At 57.1% G+C, this 16966-nt stretch overlaps 1 protein-coding gene across 2 annotated transcripts in view; it reads right to left on the bottom strand.

Moving 5' to 3' along the window:
• PLEKHM1 (pleckstrin homology and RUN domain containing M1) overlaps positions 1-16966 on the bottom strand; it is a 43691-nt gene that overhangs the window by 13806 nt on the left and 12919 nt on the right. For both annotated transcript variants that reach the window (XM_064174584.1, XM_064174585.1), the window contains exons 5-8: positions 13665-14303; positions 10369-10747; positions 6715-6955; positions 3535-4458 (exon numbers count right to left, since the gene is read on the bottom strand). In XM_064174584.1, coding sequence (XP_064030654.1) covers positions 3535-4458; positions 6715-6955; positions 10369-10747; positions 13665-14303 — 2183 coding nt within the window. The remainder of the gene's footprint in view (positions 1-3534; positions 4459-6714; positions 6956-10368; positions 10748-13664; positions 14304-16966) is intronic.

The raw sequence follows: 16966 nt of genomic DNA, 5'->3' as shown, positions 1-16966 counted from the left end.
AAATGACCCCTCCAGGAGTGATCCCTCCCAGGGGTTTCAGGGGATGCTCTTTGCAAGGGCAGGGTCACTTCAGCACAGACTCAATCATCAGCATCCAAACCAGAGTGGAACCTCGGTGCCCACACAGACTTTTCCATGGAATGGTTTGGGCTTTTCCAACCCAAACCACTCTAGGATGTGGGTAGATTCAGGCAGGATGTTAGGAAGAAGTCAAGGCCAGGCTGGATGAGGCTCTGGACAGCCTGATCTAGTGTGAGGTGTCCCTGGGCATGGCAGGGGGGTTGGAACTGGCTGAGCCTTGTGGTCCCTTCCAACCCTGACTGATTCTGTGACTCCATGATTCTATGACCAGGTGGTGAGAGGGAACTCAAGCTGCCCTCTGAGCCTGTTCCCATCGCTGCCAGGGGAGTGGAGAAGCAGGAAAGAAAGTTTCTGGCAGGGCTGGAGATCAGCTAAGGCCCTGTAGGATGTTCAGTGAGAGGTCTCCAGCTCCTTGGCTGCAGTGAGGAGCTCTGATTTCAGACCATGATGGTCCAAAGGGGTCTGGACTATCCCTGAGCCCACTTTTATCCCTCAAAAATGGTTCAATTGGTTATTTTTGCCAGGAAAAGTGAATTCTGGGAACATCCCAGTGGTGCAGGGAAGAACCCAACCCCCACCTGCCTGCACCATCACCTCCACTGAGAGCTTTGCCTATTTGGCCTTCACTCAGCTCTTTTCTTTCCTGCTCTCACCACAAGATACCTAAACCACATCCTGCAAGGGATGAGGTTGGGATGGGTTAAAGCAAAAACTTTAGTGGTGGGCAAGCCAGAGGCAACCCAGCCCAGCTCTGCCACCCCTTCCTTTGCACTTTGGGGTAGCTGGAGTGTATCCTCCCAAGGAATCTTCCTGCAGCTCAGATGTTCCTCTCTCAATTAATTAAAAGAAGTTTTCAGTGCTCATTACAGCCTGAAATGTAAAGAAAGAACAGAATCATAGAGTGGACAGGGGTTGGAAGGGACCTGTGAAGATCATCCAGTCCAAACCCCCCCTGCCAAAGCAGGGTCAGCTAGGGCAGGCCATGCAAGAATGTGTCCAGGTGGGTTTGGAAGCTCTGCAGAGGAGGAGACTCCACAACCTCTCTGGGCAGCCTGCTCCAGGCCTCCTGCAGCCTCACACCAAACAAGTTTCTCCTCCTGGTCAGGTAGAGCCTCCTGGGTTCCACTCTGTGCCCATTGCCCTTGTCCTGTCCCTGGGCACCACTGAGCAGAGTCTGGCCCCAGCCTCTTGATCTCAGCCTTTATCTCTTGCTGAGCACTGCTCAGCTGCCCTCTGGAGCTGCTCTTCTGCAGGCTCTCAGCCTGTGCTCCTCACAGAGCAGCTCCAGGCCCCTCAGCAGCTCTGCAGCCTCCCCTGGACTCTCTCCTAGTAGTTTCCTGTCTCTCTGGGACTGGGGAGCCCAGAATTGGACCCAGGACTCCAGAATTGGTCTCAACACGTCAGAGTAGAGGAGGAGGAGGAGAACCTCCCTCTACTCAGGCTCAGGTGTGAGGCTGAGAGGGAGGTGAAAGGGGAGCAGGCAGCTCCCCAAGGAAGACATGCACATAAAACCTGGGAATTTGTCTTTTTGGCTTGGTGCTTCCAGCTGTTGGTGGGTGGAAGGTGCAGGACAGAGCCTGGAGGGGAAGGGAGAGCCCCCCCCAAAAGTTAATATATAGAAACAAAAGAAGAGAGATGAAAGAGAACCCAACCTGCTGCAGGGTAGAAGAAATCCAGCTGAAAGGGAGAAATGTGAAGTTTAATTAACTCCCCAAGGTGAAGAGCTCATGAGAGGTGCCAGGGAGGTCACCAAGGGTGATGCCATTGAAGCAGCAGGGCCCTGCAGGGCGCCAGGGGAGGGTGAGGGGAAGGTTTGGCAGCCCCAGCCTGGCACTCCCTGCTGTGCTGCCCTACCGGACTGACAGCTTCTGCTCCTGCCTGCACCTGCACCACAGGCCACAAGAAGCCCAGCAAGAGTCACCTGGGCACCTCTTGGTCCACCTAAGATCTTGTTTCATCTAAGATCATGGATTCAAGGCACTGCCTGTCCCTAAGCATCACAAATCAGAACCAGCTGGACCTGTGCTGGGGTGGGATGGAGCTTCTGCATTTGGGGGGACCCACCCTGAGCACACAGACCACCAAAGGTGCCTCTGACTTGGGCTGTGAAGCACCACTGAGGGGCTGTGGAGCTGCCTGGAGTTTGGATGGGGAAACCAGCAGCTGGCCTGCAATGGGCATCCAGGACACAGAGCATTCCTGATTTGATGTCACCTCCTTAACCTGAATGAAGGTGACAGCATGAAAAGCTGGAGATGAGCTGGCACTGAGTGCTGCCAGCCCAGAGCCAGCCCTGGCCTGGGCTGATCCCAGCAGTGTGGGTAGCAGGGGCAGGGAGGGGATTCTGCTCCTGTGCTGTGCTCTGCTGAGACCTCCCTGCAGTGCTGGGGCAGCTCTGGAGTGCTCAGCACAGCACAGGCAGGGAGCTGCTGCAGCAGGGCCAGAGGAGTGCTGGCAGGGCTGGAAGGGCTCTGCTGTGAGGCCAGGCTGGAAGAGTTGGGCTTGGGCAGGCTGCAGGAGGGAAGGCTGCAGGGAGACCTTGTGGTGGCCTTGGAGTGCTGGAAGGGCCCAGCAGAGAGCTGGGGACAGAGCTGTGAGCAGGAGCTGCTGGGCCAGGCCAGGCCAAGGGGGGATGGTTGGAAGGTGAGAGAGGAGCTTGAGAGTGGAGAGAAGGGAGAAATGTTTGGCAGTGAGGGTGGGGAGAGCCTGTGCCAGGCTGCCCAGAGAGCTGGGAGCTGCCCATAGCTGGCAGCAGTGCAGGGGAGGCTGTGTGGGGCTGTGAGCAGCCTGCTCTGGGGGGGGATGTCCCTGCTGGCTGCAGGGGTGAGAATGGATGAGCTCTGGGGGTCTGACTGGATGAGCTTTGGGGGTCTGACTGGATGAGCTTTGGGGGTCTGACTGGATGGACTTTGACATCCAACTGGATGAGTTTGAGGGATCCAACTGGATGAACTTTGGGGTCTGACTGGATGGGTTTTGGGGGTCTGACTGGATGGACTTTGGGAGTCCAACTGGATGAGTTCTGGGGATCCAACTGGATGTACTTTGGGGTCTGACTGGATGAGCTTTGGAGGTCTGACTGGATGAACTTTGGGGTCTGACTGGATGAGCTTTGGGGGTCTGACTGGATGGACTTTGGGGGTCTGACTTGGATGAACTTTGGGGGTCTGACTGGATGAGCTTTGGGGGTCTGACTGGATGAACTTTGGGGTCTGACTGGATGAGGTTTGGGGTCTCACTGGATGAGGTTTGGGGGTCTGACTGGATGAGCTTTGGAGGTCTGACTGGATGAACTTTGAGGTCCAACTGGATGAGTTCTTGGGATCCAACTGGATGAACTTTGGGCTCTGACTGGATGAGCCTTGGGGGGGGTGTCCCTCCCCACCCAAACCATGCCACATTTCTCTGCCCACCCTCCCGGCCAGAGCTGTCAGTGGCCAAGCCAAGCCCTACCTGCGCAGATGAAGCTTTGGGAGTCCAGCCCCTTCTCGGTGGGGATGGCCACCAGGTACTGCAGCAGGAAGCCGTTCTCCTTCACCACGTTCTTCAGGAGCACCTGGCAGTGCCCATCCAGGCTGCCAGCCAGCGTCACTGCCTCCTCTGCGCTCTCCAGGTAGGACATCAGCACCTCCCGGACCAGCTCCCTCCAGGAGGCTGCTTCCTCTGCGCTCTCAGCCTGCAGCTTGAGGACAGCCTTGGAGGTGATCACCTTGAAGAAGGCAGGTCCCCCGAGGCTGGCGTCTGGCAGGATGTCCTGGATGGTCTCGATGCCGTAGCTGTTGCTTAAGATTTTGTCGTTATTCCTGACCTTAAAGCACTTCAAAGTTTCTAGAGACAGGGAGAAAACGAAAGGGACCCAAGTCCTGTCCACCTCCAGGTACAGCACAGCCTCTTTTATAGCCTCGGGCTCCGGCTCGGGGGTCGCAGCCCAGTCCAGGCTGCCGCCGGGCACATCGCTGTGCTGCACAGGGGCGCCGCAGTCCCCCTGCTGGGGCTGGCCCTCGCCGCCCTCCTGCGGGCGACACTCCAGCGTCTCCCACTCCTCCTCCTCCTCCTCCCCTTCCAGCTGAGGCCGGCACTTGTGCAGCGCCTCTCGGATCCTGTCCAGCCAGTCCTCGGCCTCATCCCTGGAGGCGGCTCGGAGGCAGAGCTTCTTGCCCAGGAAGACCAGCTCGAAGCGGCCGTCGGTGTGGGTCAGCGCCAGCGCCTCGCAGCGCAGCAGGGAGTAGCTCTCCACGCAGATGCGGTCCTGCTGCTCCAGGAAAAGCCTCAGCTCCAGCGGGGACAGCTCGCAGCAGAACTCCTTCCAGATGCCCATAGCTCCCCTGCGCTCCAGGCTGCCCAGCTTCAGCAGCCCCCGGAATGGGTTGGACAGACCTGGGGCACGAAGCAGAAGTCTCAGGTCAGAATCAGGTTGGAAAAGACCTCTGAGATCATCATAGAATCATAGAATCAAGCAGGTTGGAAGAGACCTCCAACATCATCCAGTCCAACCTAGCACCCAGCCCTAGCCAGTCAACCAGACCATGGCACCAAGTGCCTCATCCACTCTCTTCTTGGGTTGGACTTGATGATCTGTGAGGTCTCTTCCAACCCTGATGATACTGTGATACCTCCAGGGACAGTGCCTCCACCACCTCCCTGGGCAGCCCATTCCAATGCCAATCACTCCCTCTGTGAAGAACTTCCTCCTAACATCCAGCCTATACTTCCCCTGGCACAACTTGAGACTGTGTCCCCCTTGTTCTGTTGCTGGTTGCCTGGCAGAAGAGACCAACCCCCACCTGGCTACAGCATCGAGTTCAACCTATCACTTAACACCTCCTAATCAACTAAACCCTGGCACTAAGTGCCTCGTCCAATCTCCTTTTAAACACCTCCAGGGCTGGTGATGAAGATAATGAACAGGACTGGATCCAGCACTGACCCCCTGGGGGACACCACTTGTGCTGGACCTCCAGCTAAGACTCTGTGCCACTGAGCACAAACCCTCTGAGCTCTTCAGCCAGTTTCCAACCCACCCTCCTGCCACAGAACCACTGAATGAACCAGGTTGGAAAAGACCTCTGAGATGATCCAGTCCAACCTAGCATCTAACACCTTCTAATCAACTAACCCCTGGCACTAAGTGCCTCATGCAGCCTCCTTTTAAACACCCAAGGATGAGGACTCCACCACCACCTCCCTGGGCAGCCCATTCCAATGCCAATCACTCTTCCCATGAAGAACTTCTTCCTAACATCCAGCCTGAACCTGCCCTGGCACAGTTTGAGGCTGTGTCCTCATGTTCTGTTTCATGGATTTGTGGATTCACAGAAGGGGTTGGGTTGGAAAGGATCTTCAAAGATCATCCAGTTCCCAACCCCTCTGCCATGGGACACCTCCCACTAGAGCAGGCTGCAGCAGTGAGACACTGGCACAGGTTGCCCACTACAGCAGTGAGACACTGGCACAGGTTGAGGGTGCTGAGAGCCTGGCACAGGTTTGCCAGGGAGGTTGTGGAGCACAGAAGCACCCAATGTGATCAAAGATCACATTGGGTGCTTCTGTGCTCCACAACCTCCCTGAAGGTGCTCAGGACCAGGCTGGATGAGGCCATGAGCATCCTGTGCTGGTGGGAGGTGTCTCTGCCCATGGCAGGGGGGGTTGGAATTGGCTGAGCTTTAAGGCCCCTTCCAATCCAACCCCTTCTGTGAATCTATGATTCAGTCGAGCTGAGAAAAGGGAAGGCAGCAGTGAAAGAACAAAGCCAATGAGCTGCTTGCAGCAAGCAACCAGCTCTGAGTGCTGGTCCTGGAGGCAGAGGGAGAAGTTCACAGGACCTTGGTTTCCATCCTGTCTAGTGACAGGACAAGAAGGAATGGTTTGAAGCTGAGGGAGAGAAGGGTTAGGATAGAGCTGAGGAAGAAGTTCTGCAGCATGAGGGTGGGGAGACACTGGCACAGGTTGAGGGTGGGGAGACACTGGCACAGGTTGAGGGTGGTGAGAGCCTGGCACAGGTTTGCCAGGGAGGTTGTGGAGCACAGAAGCACCCAATGTGATCAAAGATCACATTGGGTGCTTCTGTGCTCCACAACCTCCCTGGAGGTGTTCAGGACCAGGCTGGATGAGTCCTTGAGCACCCTGTGCTGGTGAGAGGTGTCCCTGCCCCATGGCAGAGGGATTGGAACTGGCTGAGCTTTGAGATCCCTTCCAACCCAACCCATTCTATGTCACTCATCTTGTCCCCTCCCTGGAGGTGTTCAGGACCAGGTTGGATGAGGCCTTGAGCAACCTGGGCTAGTTGAGAGGTGTCCTTGCCCATGGCAGGAGGGTTGAAGTAGCTGAGCTCTGAGGTCCCTTCCAACCCAAGCCACTCTGTGATTCCATGATCTGTTCACCTGCATTTGGGTGTTGAGGCTGCCACAGGGTGGGCAGAAGCACTCAGCACCATCTCCCCTCCTACAACGCTCCCACCGGAGCCGTCACGGCTCAGCCATGCCAAGGGAAGCTGCTCCTCTGCCTTCTGCAGCCCTTTGAGCTGCCAGCAGCTCAGCAAGTGACTGCTTCCCAACTGCCCAGCACCCAAGCCCCCAACCCAGCCCCCCAGCAGTGCCCAGAGCTGGCAACAGGCGAGGCCAGGCTGGCACCCACCCATCTGCCTGCGGTGCACCACGCTGAAGCCCTTCTGCTCCCGTTCAGGGGATGCTTTGGGTCTCTCACTCTCTGAGGAGGGCACTGAAAGCCTTTCCAGGTCAAGGGCACTGATGAGCCCCGGGGCCAGGCCCTCCTCATCTTCCTCAGGCCCAAAGCCGTTGATGTTGGCTGTGCTCTCACTGCTGTGGCCCAGGGCAGGTCTGTAGAAATCATCTTCTGAGATCCAGCTCTTTCCTTTCTGTTCAGGAGACAGCAATAACTGTGTTAGTAACACACCCTGAGCCCCTCCAATCTGCACACCCACGAGGACCCCTCAAATGCCATGAAGTGACAGTGGCCAGTCCCACCTGGATGGCTCCCTCTGCTCTCTCCCACCAGGAACACTCCAGGGGGCTGCACTGGCAGCTGGCAAATGTTGGGAGTTATGCACTGGTGGGACTAGAAGGTCCCAAACTGATCAGTTCTGTCCCCCTGAAATCATGGAGGGGCTCCAAGGGAGAGGACATTCCCTGCAGAAACTGTACTGAGAGCCTGCCAGAAAGCTGGGGACAGAGTTTTGAGCAGGGCCTGCTGGGACAGGCCAAGGGGGGATGGTTGGAAACTGAAAGAGGGAGCTTGAGAGGATGAAATGTTAGACACTGAGGGTGGTGACAAGCTGCAGCCCCTGGGATGTGTTAGTGTGGGATGGATGTGCCAGGGGAAACTGGGAGGCTGTGCTGCTGTGTGCTGCTGATCAGCACAGACAGGGAGCTCTGGAGCCTGGGAACAAAGGGCTGGAGACAAGGTCTTGGGGATGCTGGTGGCTGAAGAGCTGGCACTGAGCACTGCCAGCCCAGAGCCTGGGCTGATCTCAGCAGCGTGGGCAGCAGGGGCAGGGAGGGGATTGTGTCCCTCTGCTGTGCTCTGCTGAGACCTCCCTGCAGTGCTGGGGCAGCTCTGGAGTGCTCAGCACAGGCAGGGAGCTGCTGCAGCAGGGCCAGAGGAGGCCACAGCAGTGCTGGCAGGGCTGGAAGGGCTCTGCTGTGAGGCCAGACTGGGAGAGTTGGGCTTGGGCAGGCTGGAGGAGAGAAGGCTGCAGGGAGACCTTCTGGTGGCTTCTGCCACCTGCTGCCACCTGCTGTCACCTGCTTCAAGGGCCAGGCAGAGAGCTGGGGACAGAGTTCTGAGCAGGAGCTGTTGGGACAGGCCAAGGAGGGATGGTTGGAAACTGAGAGAGGAGCCTGAGAGTGGAGAGAAGGGAGAAATGTTTGGCACTGAGGGTAGGGAGAACCTGTGCCAGGCTGCCCAGAGCTGGCAGCAGTGCAGGGGAGGCTGTTTGGGGCTGACAAGTGGCTGCTGGTGCAGAGCCCCAGGCCCAGGCAGGCTCAGCTACCTCCCAGGCTGGGGCTGCAGGTCTCTGTGAGTCATGTGGAGGCAGGAGGGGAATTTCCTGTTGACAGCCAGAGCAGGGCAGGCTGGGCCAGGGCCGGGAAATGGGACAGCAGCAGGGGCAGAAAGCAAGAGAAAGCCTTGGGGGGGGCACAGAAAGCATGTCCCAGGCTCATCGGGGTCGAGGTGATGGGGACTAGGGTGGAAACCATGGGGACAGGGTGGAAATGAGGGGAGCTAGGGTGGAAATGAGGGGGACCAGGATGGATGTGGACTAGGATGGAAACCATGGGGACTAGGAAGGAAATGATGGGGACCAGGATGGAAATGATGGGGACTGGGATGGGAACCATGGGAACTAGGAAGGAAACAAAGGGGACCAGGGCTGGAAATGATGGGGACTAGGAAGGAAATGAAGGGGACCAGGGTGGAAATGAAGGGGACTGGGATGAAAAGTATGGGAATTAGGAAGGAAATGCTTGGGACCAGGACGGAAATGAAGGGGACCAGGGTGGAAATGATGAGGACTAGGATGGAAATGATGTGGACTAGGATGGAAACCATGAGGACTAGGAAGGAAATGATAGGGACCAGAATGGAAATGAAGGGGACCAGGGTAGAAATGATAAGGCCCAGAGTGGATGTGGACTAGGATGGAAACCATGGGAACTAGGATGGAAATGCTTGGGACCAGGATGGAAATGAAGGGGACCAGGGTGAAAGTGATGGGGCCAGGGTGGAGACTAGGATGGAAACCATGGGAACTAGGATGGAAATTAGGATGGAAGTGATGGGACTCAGGATGGAAATGATGGGAAAGGTGGAAATGGTGGGGACTAGGATGGAAATGATGGAAGGTAGGATGGAAGTGATGTGAACTGGGATGGAAATGATGGAAGCTAGGGTGGAAGTGATGGGAGCTAGAGTGGAAATGATGGGGACCAGAGTGGAGCTCATGATGGCTGGAAATGATGGGAGCTAGGATGGAACTATAGGGACTAGGATGGAAATGATGGGGACTAGGATGGAAGTGATGGAAGTCAGGATGGAAATGATGGGGACGAGGGTGGAAATGATGGGGACTAGGATGGAAATGATGGGGACCAGGATGGAAATGATGGGGACCAGGGTGGAAATGATACCAGTCAGGATGGAATTGATAGCAGTCAGGATGGAAATGATGGGAGCTAGGGCTGAAATGATGGGTACTAGGATGGAAATGATGGGGACCAGGGTGGAAATGATACCAGTCAGGATGGAATTGATAGCAGTCAGGATGGAAATGATGGGAGCTAGGGCTGAAATGATGGGTACTAGGATGGAAATGATGGGGACCAGGATGGAAATGATACCAGTCAGGATGGAACTGATAGCAGTCAGGATGGAAATGATGGGAACTAGGGCTGAAATGATAGGTACTAGGATGGAAATGATGGGGACCAGGATGGAAATGATACCAGTCAGGATGGAATTGATAGCAGTCAGGATGGAAATGATGGGAACTAGGGCTGAAATGATGGGTACTATGATGGAAATGATGGGGACCAGGATGGAAACAAAAGGAATCAGGATGGAACCAGTGGGGAGTAGGATGGAAAAGATGAGAAGCAGAATGGGAACAAAAGGAACCAGGAAGGAAAAGCCAGTAACAAATCAGACAAAGGACAGGGATGTTCAAAGAGCTTCCTGAAGGCAAAGGCAGGCAGAGCAGCTCCTTGGCAGCAGCAGGGGAAATCCGCCACTGCTGAAGCTGGCCTAAGCACTCAGGAATGCCATCCTGTTCCAGGAATGCCATCCTGCTCCAGCAATGCCATCCTGCTCCAGGAACAGATGTGCTGCATCAATATCTTGTCACTGGAACAACCCACCTGGTTTTCCCCACCCAGCCACCCCCTTCCCCTTCTCTTATGTGGCCCCCACCAGCCCCCTGGCACGCAGCCCATGGCCAGGTCTGTGAGCTCACAGCTTCACCAAACCAAAAGCTTCCTGCTGCAGCTCAAATCAGCCCACCCAAGCAGGGCTTCAAAAGCTTTGGTTCCTCTTTCACCAGGGAATATCAGCTTGGAACCAGTTTCTCCCAGGACACAGTCCCCTGGGGTCCAGGAAACTGCTCATGGACCCAAAATGCTGTTAGGAGAGCAGAAGCAGCATGGAAGGAGAGAGCTGGGAGGAGATGGAGCCTGCTCACAAAGTGTCACCAGTTCTGTTCTCCTTTTCCATGAGATCTGCAGGTCAGGAAGCATGAACCCAAGGAGACCAAGAGCAATTTGCTGTGAGACTTACTGGGCATGTCAGCAGTGGAGAAGGGAGGTACTGGGCCGTGGGGCTGCGCACTGCTCCGCTGGCCTCGCTGCTGCCCGCGCTGCCTCTGCTGCTCTCTCTTCTGCTCAGACCTCCAGGCTGTGGGGCAGAGACAGCAGCTGGGCCATCAGTTTCTGCTGCTACATCTCCATCCCCATCACTGCTGGGCACTGTGGTACAGCTGGCACTGCTGGTGGCGGGAGGTGGCTGCTGGTGAGCTCCGCGGGACGGGGACGGGGGGATGGGTGAGGTGGGCAGCGGGCAGGAGGGTGGCCGTGGGGAGCAGCCCAGCAGGCTGGCTGCCAGCTGTCCTTCTGGGGCTTCCAGGCTGGGCTTGGCTTTGTTGAACTCAGACAACACCCTTCAAACAGAAAAGGGACCAGTTTGAGTCACAGAGTAACAGAGAATGATGGGAGTTGGAAGGGACCTCTGGAGATCCTCCAGTCCAACCCCCACTTGCCAAAGCAGGGCACCCACAGCAGCTTGCCCAAGGGCACAATGCCCAGGGAGGGCTGGAAGCTCTGCAGAGAAGGAGACCCCACAACCTCTCTGGGCAGCCTGCTCCAGGCCTCCAGCAGCCTCACACCAAGGAAGCTTCTCCTTATCTTCAGGTAGAGCCTCCTGGGTTCCACTCTGTGCCCATTGCCCCTTGTGCTGTCCCTGGGCACCACTGAGCAGAGTGTGGCCCCAGCCTCTTGCCCCCAGCCTTTAGCTCTTGCTAAGCACTGCTCAGCTGCCCTCTGGAGCTGCTCTCCTGCAGGCTCTCAGCCCCAGGGCTCAGCTTTTGCTCCTCACAGAGCTGCTCCAGGCCCCTCAGCAGCTTTGTAGTCTCCCCTGGACTCTCTCCAGCAGTTCCCTGTCTCTCCTGATCTGGGGAGCCCAGAACTGTGTCAGGGGAGGGTTAAGTTTGAGATGAGGAAAAATTCCTTTGCTACAAGAGTGGTCAGGGCTGTCCAGGGAGGTGGAGTCCTCATCCTTGCAGGTGCTCAAGCAACCTGTGGCCTTGGGGCCATGCTTTAGTGGGCATGGTGGGGTTGGGCTGGACTGGATCATCTCAGAAGGCTTTTCCAGCCTGAATGATTCTGTGGTTCTATCCTGTGACTCTATCTGCTAAGGCAAGCAGAGTGCTGAGTGCCCACAGCCCCACAGGCAGCTCCTGTGGTCCATCCAGCCCTGGACCATGAGCCAGGCCTCAGATGTTCTCATGACTGCTAAGGAGCAATTAGTGGAACCTGGCTGAGACTCTGTTCCCATGCCCCTGCTCTGCCACTGCCTCAGCCCAATTAAAGCAGTCCAAGACTGGAATTCAAAGTGACATCCTGCTACCAGCAGTTTAACCCCACCAGGGCAGGTTCTGCCAGCACCAGCAGAAGGTGCAAAAAGCTCCAAGTCAGTAAGGATGCCACTCCCCACAGGGAACAGCTGCATGCAGCTCCAAACCCTCCTGAAGACCCTCAAGGACCTGAGGGTCCTTCACCAAACAGCACCTCCAGGCCAGGCTCCTTCAGTGCCAGGTTTTAAGGGTGGCAGGGAAAACATTTGCTGCTTACTCAGAGCTTACATAACCTGCTGGAGATCTTTGTGCTGAGTGTTGGGCAGGACTAGATCACGAGGATGACAAAGTCACCACCTCCCTCCTCTGAGTGAGCTGCCAGAGGTGCAAATCATCAGCCTGTCCTGCCACCTGCCTGCTTGCTCTGCCCCCACAGAAAGCCCTGGAGCATCCCCCCGGCGTGTGCCAGGGAGCTGGGACATTCCTGAAGCTGGGCAGCAGCATTCTTGTGATGTTTGTGCCCCAGTCAAGAGGACAGACACACACACTGCAGTGGCCAGGAGCTCATCTGCCATGGCAGCAGGGTCCCAGCAAGCTGTGCTGAGTGCTGCTTTTTCCTTTTGGAGGACATGGGGGATGAGGAGACTGAGAGCAGCCCTGCAGAGAAGGGCTTGGGGGTGCTGGGCAGGGAGAAGCTGGGCAGGAGGCAGCAATGGGCACTGGCAGCACAGAAGGCCAAGGGCAGCCTGGGCTGCATCCAAAGCAGTGTGGGCAGAGATGGAGAGAGGAGATCCTGACCCACTGCTCTGCTCTGGGGAGACCTCACCTGCAGGGCTGGGGCCAGTTCTGGGACCCCCAACACAAGCAAGACCTGGACCTGATGGAGAGGGTCTAGAGGAGGCCACAAAGATGATCAGAGGCCTGAAGAACCTCTCCTGTGGGGACAGTCTGGGAGGGTTGGGGTTGCTCAGCCTGGAGAAGGCTCCAGGGAGATCTCAGAGCAACCTTCCAGTACCTGAAGGAGCCCAAGGGGACAGGATGAGGGCAATGGTTTGAAAGTGGATCAGGGGAGATTTAGGTTGGAGATCAGGAGGGAGTTCTGCACAATGAGGGTGGTGAGACACTGGCACAGGTTGCCCAGAGAGGTAGTGGAGGCTCCATAGAATGGTTTAGGTTGGAAGGGACCTCAAAGATCAGCCAGTTCCAAACAACTCCCACTAGAACAGGTCACTCCAGGCCTCATCCAACCTGATCCTGAACACCTCCAGGGAGGTTGTGGAGCACAGAAGCACCCAATGTGATCCAAGATCACATTGGGTGCTTCTGTGCTCCACAACCTCCCTGGGCAACCTGTGCCAGGGTCTCAGCATCCTCAACCTGTGCCAGGCTCTCACCACCCTTAACCTGTGCCAGGTCTCACCACCCTCACTCCTCCTCCTAACATCCACTTTCAATCTCCCCTCTGCCACTTTAAACCCATTCCTCCTCCTCCTGCCATTCCCAGACCTTGTCAATAGTCCCTCCCCAACCCTCCTATAGGTGTCCATCCCTGGAGACATTCAAGCTCAGGCTTGATGTGGCCTTAGGCAGCCTGCTCTAGTTGGGAATGTCCCTGCTGCCTGCAGGGAGGATTGGACAGGATGACCTTGGAGGGTCCTTTTCCAACCTGCTGCACTCTGTGGAGTGAAACTGGAGCAAGGCAGAGTTAGGTTGGACACCAGAAGGAAGTTCTGCACAGTGAGGGTGGGGAGACTCTGGCACAGGTTGCCCAGAGAAGTGGTTGAGGCCCCATCCCTGGAGCCATTCAAGGTCAGCCTCGCTGTGTCCCTGAGCAGCCTGCTCCGGTTGGAGGTGTCCCTGCTGCCTGCAGGGGGTTGGACAGGCTGAGTCCCTCCCAGCCCGATGCTCTGTGACTGTGAACTGCTGGTTCGAGGAAGAAAACAGCGAGGAAACAACTGAGCCCAGGGTGAAGAAGCCCTCTGAAGAGAAGTGAGAGGTGACTCACTCTTGCAGCGACCTGTCCAGGTCCTCCTTGGTGGCCGTGCCCAGGTCGGAGGCGCAGGACTGCAGCTCCTCAGCCCGCTCGGGGCTGCGGGCGCAGGGGGGCGGCAGGAGGCTGTCGGAGCCCAGGCTGGAGGAGAGCTGGGACGAGCTGGTGGTGTTGAGGCTGAGCGAGGATGCCGTCAGCTTGGCTTTGCCGCTGGCCTTGCCGATGGGCAGGACCGAGGAGGGCTGAATCTCCATCTCATCCGAGCCCGACGACTGCGAGCTGGAGCCCAGCGATGCCTTGCGGTGCGGCTCGGAGCTGCAGGACGTGAGGGGCTCCAGCAGCTCCGCAACGGGACAGAGCCCGGAGAGGGACAGGGGAGTGACAGTCCACTCGTTGAGCACTGCCGACTTGTAGGAGAGCTGGAAGGTGAGGGAGGACAAGCCCTGCAGGTAGCTGAGGAGGAACTCGCACTCCTCTGCATCCCGCAGCAGGGCTGGGGGCTGGTAGTAGTCGGGCAGGGGGGAGCTGTCCCGCAGCAGCAGCTTCAGGTAGCACTCCAGGAGCCCATCGTTGAGCGCCAGGCGCAGCCAGGCTCGACACCGCCCCACGTCCGTGCTGATGAACAGCAGCTGCTCCAGCTCCGACACGATGTTCCTAGGCAAAGGGACACACAAGCACGTCAGCGGCGCCGCTCCCACTCCTGGCGGGGGGAAGGAGGCACGAAGTTGAGCCAGCAGAGTGCTCAGGTGGCCAAGAAGGTCAGCAGCATCCTGGCCTGGATCAGCAGTGGTGTGGAAGCAGGAGCAGGGAGGGGATTGTGCCCTGCAATGGACCAGAAGTGTGCTCAGGTGGCCAAAAAGGCCAGCAGCATCCTGCTTGGATCAGCAGTGGTGTGGAAGCAGGAGCAGGGAGGTGATTGTGCCCTGCACTGGAGCAGAAGTGTGCTCAGGTGGCCAAGAAGGCCACCAGCATCCTGGCCTGGATCAGCAGTGGTGTGGAAGCAGGAGTAGGGAGGGGATTGTGCCCTGCAATGGACCAGAAGTGTGCTCAGGTGGCAAAGAAGGCCACCAGCATCCTGGCCTGGATCAGCAATCGTGTGGAAGCAGGAGCAGGGAGGGGATTGTGCCCTGCACTGGAGCAGAAGTGTGCTCAGGTGGCCAAGAAGGTCAGCAGCATCCTGGCCTGGATCAGCAGTGGTGTGGAAGCAGGAGCAGGGAGGGGATTGTGCCCTGCAATGGACCAGAAGTGTGCTCAGGTGGCAAAGAAGGCCACCAGCATCCTGGCCTGGATCAGCAGTGGTGTGGAAGCAGGAGCAGGGAGGTGATTGCTCCCTGTACTGGACCAGAAGTGTGCTCAGGTGGCCAAAAAGGTTAGCAGCATCCTGGCCTGGATCAGCAATCATAGAATGGTTTAGGCTGGAAGTGCCAACAGGAGCAGGGATGGGATTATCCACCTGTATTGGGCCACACTTTGAATCCTGGGTTCAGTTTTGGGTCACTCCCTTCAAGAAGGACACTGAGGGGCTGGAGAAGGGCACCAAAGCTGGGTAAGGATCTGGAGAACACAGCTGGGGAGGAGCAGCTGAAGGAGCTGGGGGTGCACAGCCTGGAGAAGAGGAGGCTGAGGGAGAGACCTCACTGCTCTCTACAGCTCCCCAAAAGGAGGCTGCAGTGGGGTGGGGTTTGGGCTCTGCTCCCCAGTATCAGGTGACAGGACAAGAGGGAATGGCCTAAAATTGTGCCAGGGGAGAGTTAGGTTGGAGGAAAAATATCTTTGCTGCAAGAGTGGTCAGGGCTTGGCACAGGCTCCCAGGGAGCTGGTGGAGTGCCCATGGCTGGAGGGGTTCAAGAAGCCTGTGGCCATGGCTCTTGGGGCCACAGTTTGGTGGCCACAGTGGGGTTGGGCTGGATGATCTCAGAAGGTTTTGCCAACCCAAAACAATTCTATGCCTGTGTGGTTCTAAGATCCCTCACCAGGAACTGCCCAGCCTGCTTTCCTATGGCAGTTTCAGGAGGTGAGATAAGAAAGGCTGTGGAAAACCTCTTTCCTGTATGGAAAACGTAGTTTGCCATGGAGAAAACACAGCTCCTGAATGCCCCAAGGCTGCCCACAGCCCCAGGCAGCTTGAGGTGCCTCTGGGTGCTCCTCCTCTCTAGAGCTGGAGGCATCTCCCACACATCATTGCTCACCCTGGACCAAGAATGCCGAGGGGGAAATTCCTGCTGTCCCTGCAGGTTGCTCTGGGTGGCTGCTCCTTGGTGACAAGTGGTGACTAAACCCCAGCTTCAAGCTTGCAGCCAGCAAAAACACAGAGAGAAGTCCTGGAGCAACCCCAAAACCCCCAGCCCTGGTCAGCCTGAGCTCCTCAAGCAGTCTCAGCCTCCTGACAAATCATATCCTGGGCTGCAGCCAGAGCAGTGTGGGCAGCAGGGCAGGAGAGGGGATTCTGCCCCTTGGCTCTGCTCTGCTCAGACCTCACCTCCAATCCTGCCTCTGGTTCTGCTGTCCCCAGCAGGAGGAGGGCACAGAGCTGCTGGAGTGAGGCCAGAGGAGGCCACAAAGATGAGCCAAGGGCTGGAGCAGCTCTGCTGTGAGCACAGGCTGAGGGAGCTGGGGGGGTGCAGCCTGGAGAGGAGAAGGCTCCAGGGGGACCTCAGAGCTGCTGCCAGTGCCTGGAGGGACCCTGCAGGAAGGCTGCAGAGAGACTTTTGCTGAGGGTGTCTGGAGCCAGGCCAAGGGGGAATGGTTTGGAGCTGAGGCAGAGCAGGCTGAGAGTGGAACTTAGCAAGAAAATTGTGCAGTACAAAGGTGGAGACTCTGGCACAGGCTGCCCAGGGAGGCTGTGGCTGCCTCCTCCCTGGAGGTGTTCAAGGCCAGGTTGGATGAGGTCTGGAGCAGCTAAGTCTGGCTGAGAGGAGTCCCAGCCCAGGGCAGGAGGGTCAGAGTAGATGATCTCAAAGGTCCCTTCCAAGCTGAGCCATTCTGGGATGGATTCTATGACTTCAGCCATGCTTCCCACAGCGACACCAGGCTCCCAAATCCCTCCTGGTGGTGTCACAGAACGGTTAGGGGTTGGAAGGAACCTCTGGAGATGACTGAGTCCAACCCCTGGTGGCACTGCCACAGCTCCAAGGAGCAGAGCAAAGAGCTTGGAAGAGAAAAATCTCTTCTTAAATCTGTCTCTCAAGAAAGAAGAGAGGAAAAAAAAACCACCCAAACCTTCAAAGGGCACAAAAATATCCCCTGCAGCATCTGAGAGGCTTCTTTTCATCTGCTCCTTCATAATTTAGGAGCTGGATGAGGCTTTCACAGCTACC

This window comes from Pogoniulus pusillus, chromosome 40 (assembly GCF_015220805.1).
Source record: "Pogoniulus pusillus isolate bPogPus1 chromosome 40, bPogPus1.pri, whole genome shotgun sequence".
Lineage (NCBI taxonomy): Eukaryota > Metazoa > Chordata > Aves > Piciformes > Lybiidae > Pogoniulus > Pogoniulus pusillus.
Note: the sequence above shows the minus strand (reverse complement) of the source record. Positions and strands in the feature narration are given on the sequence as shown.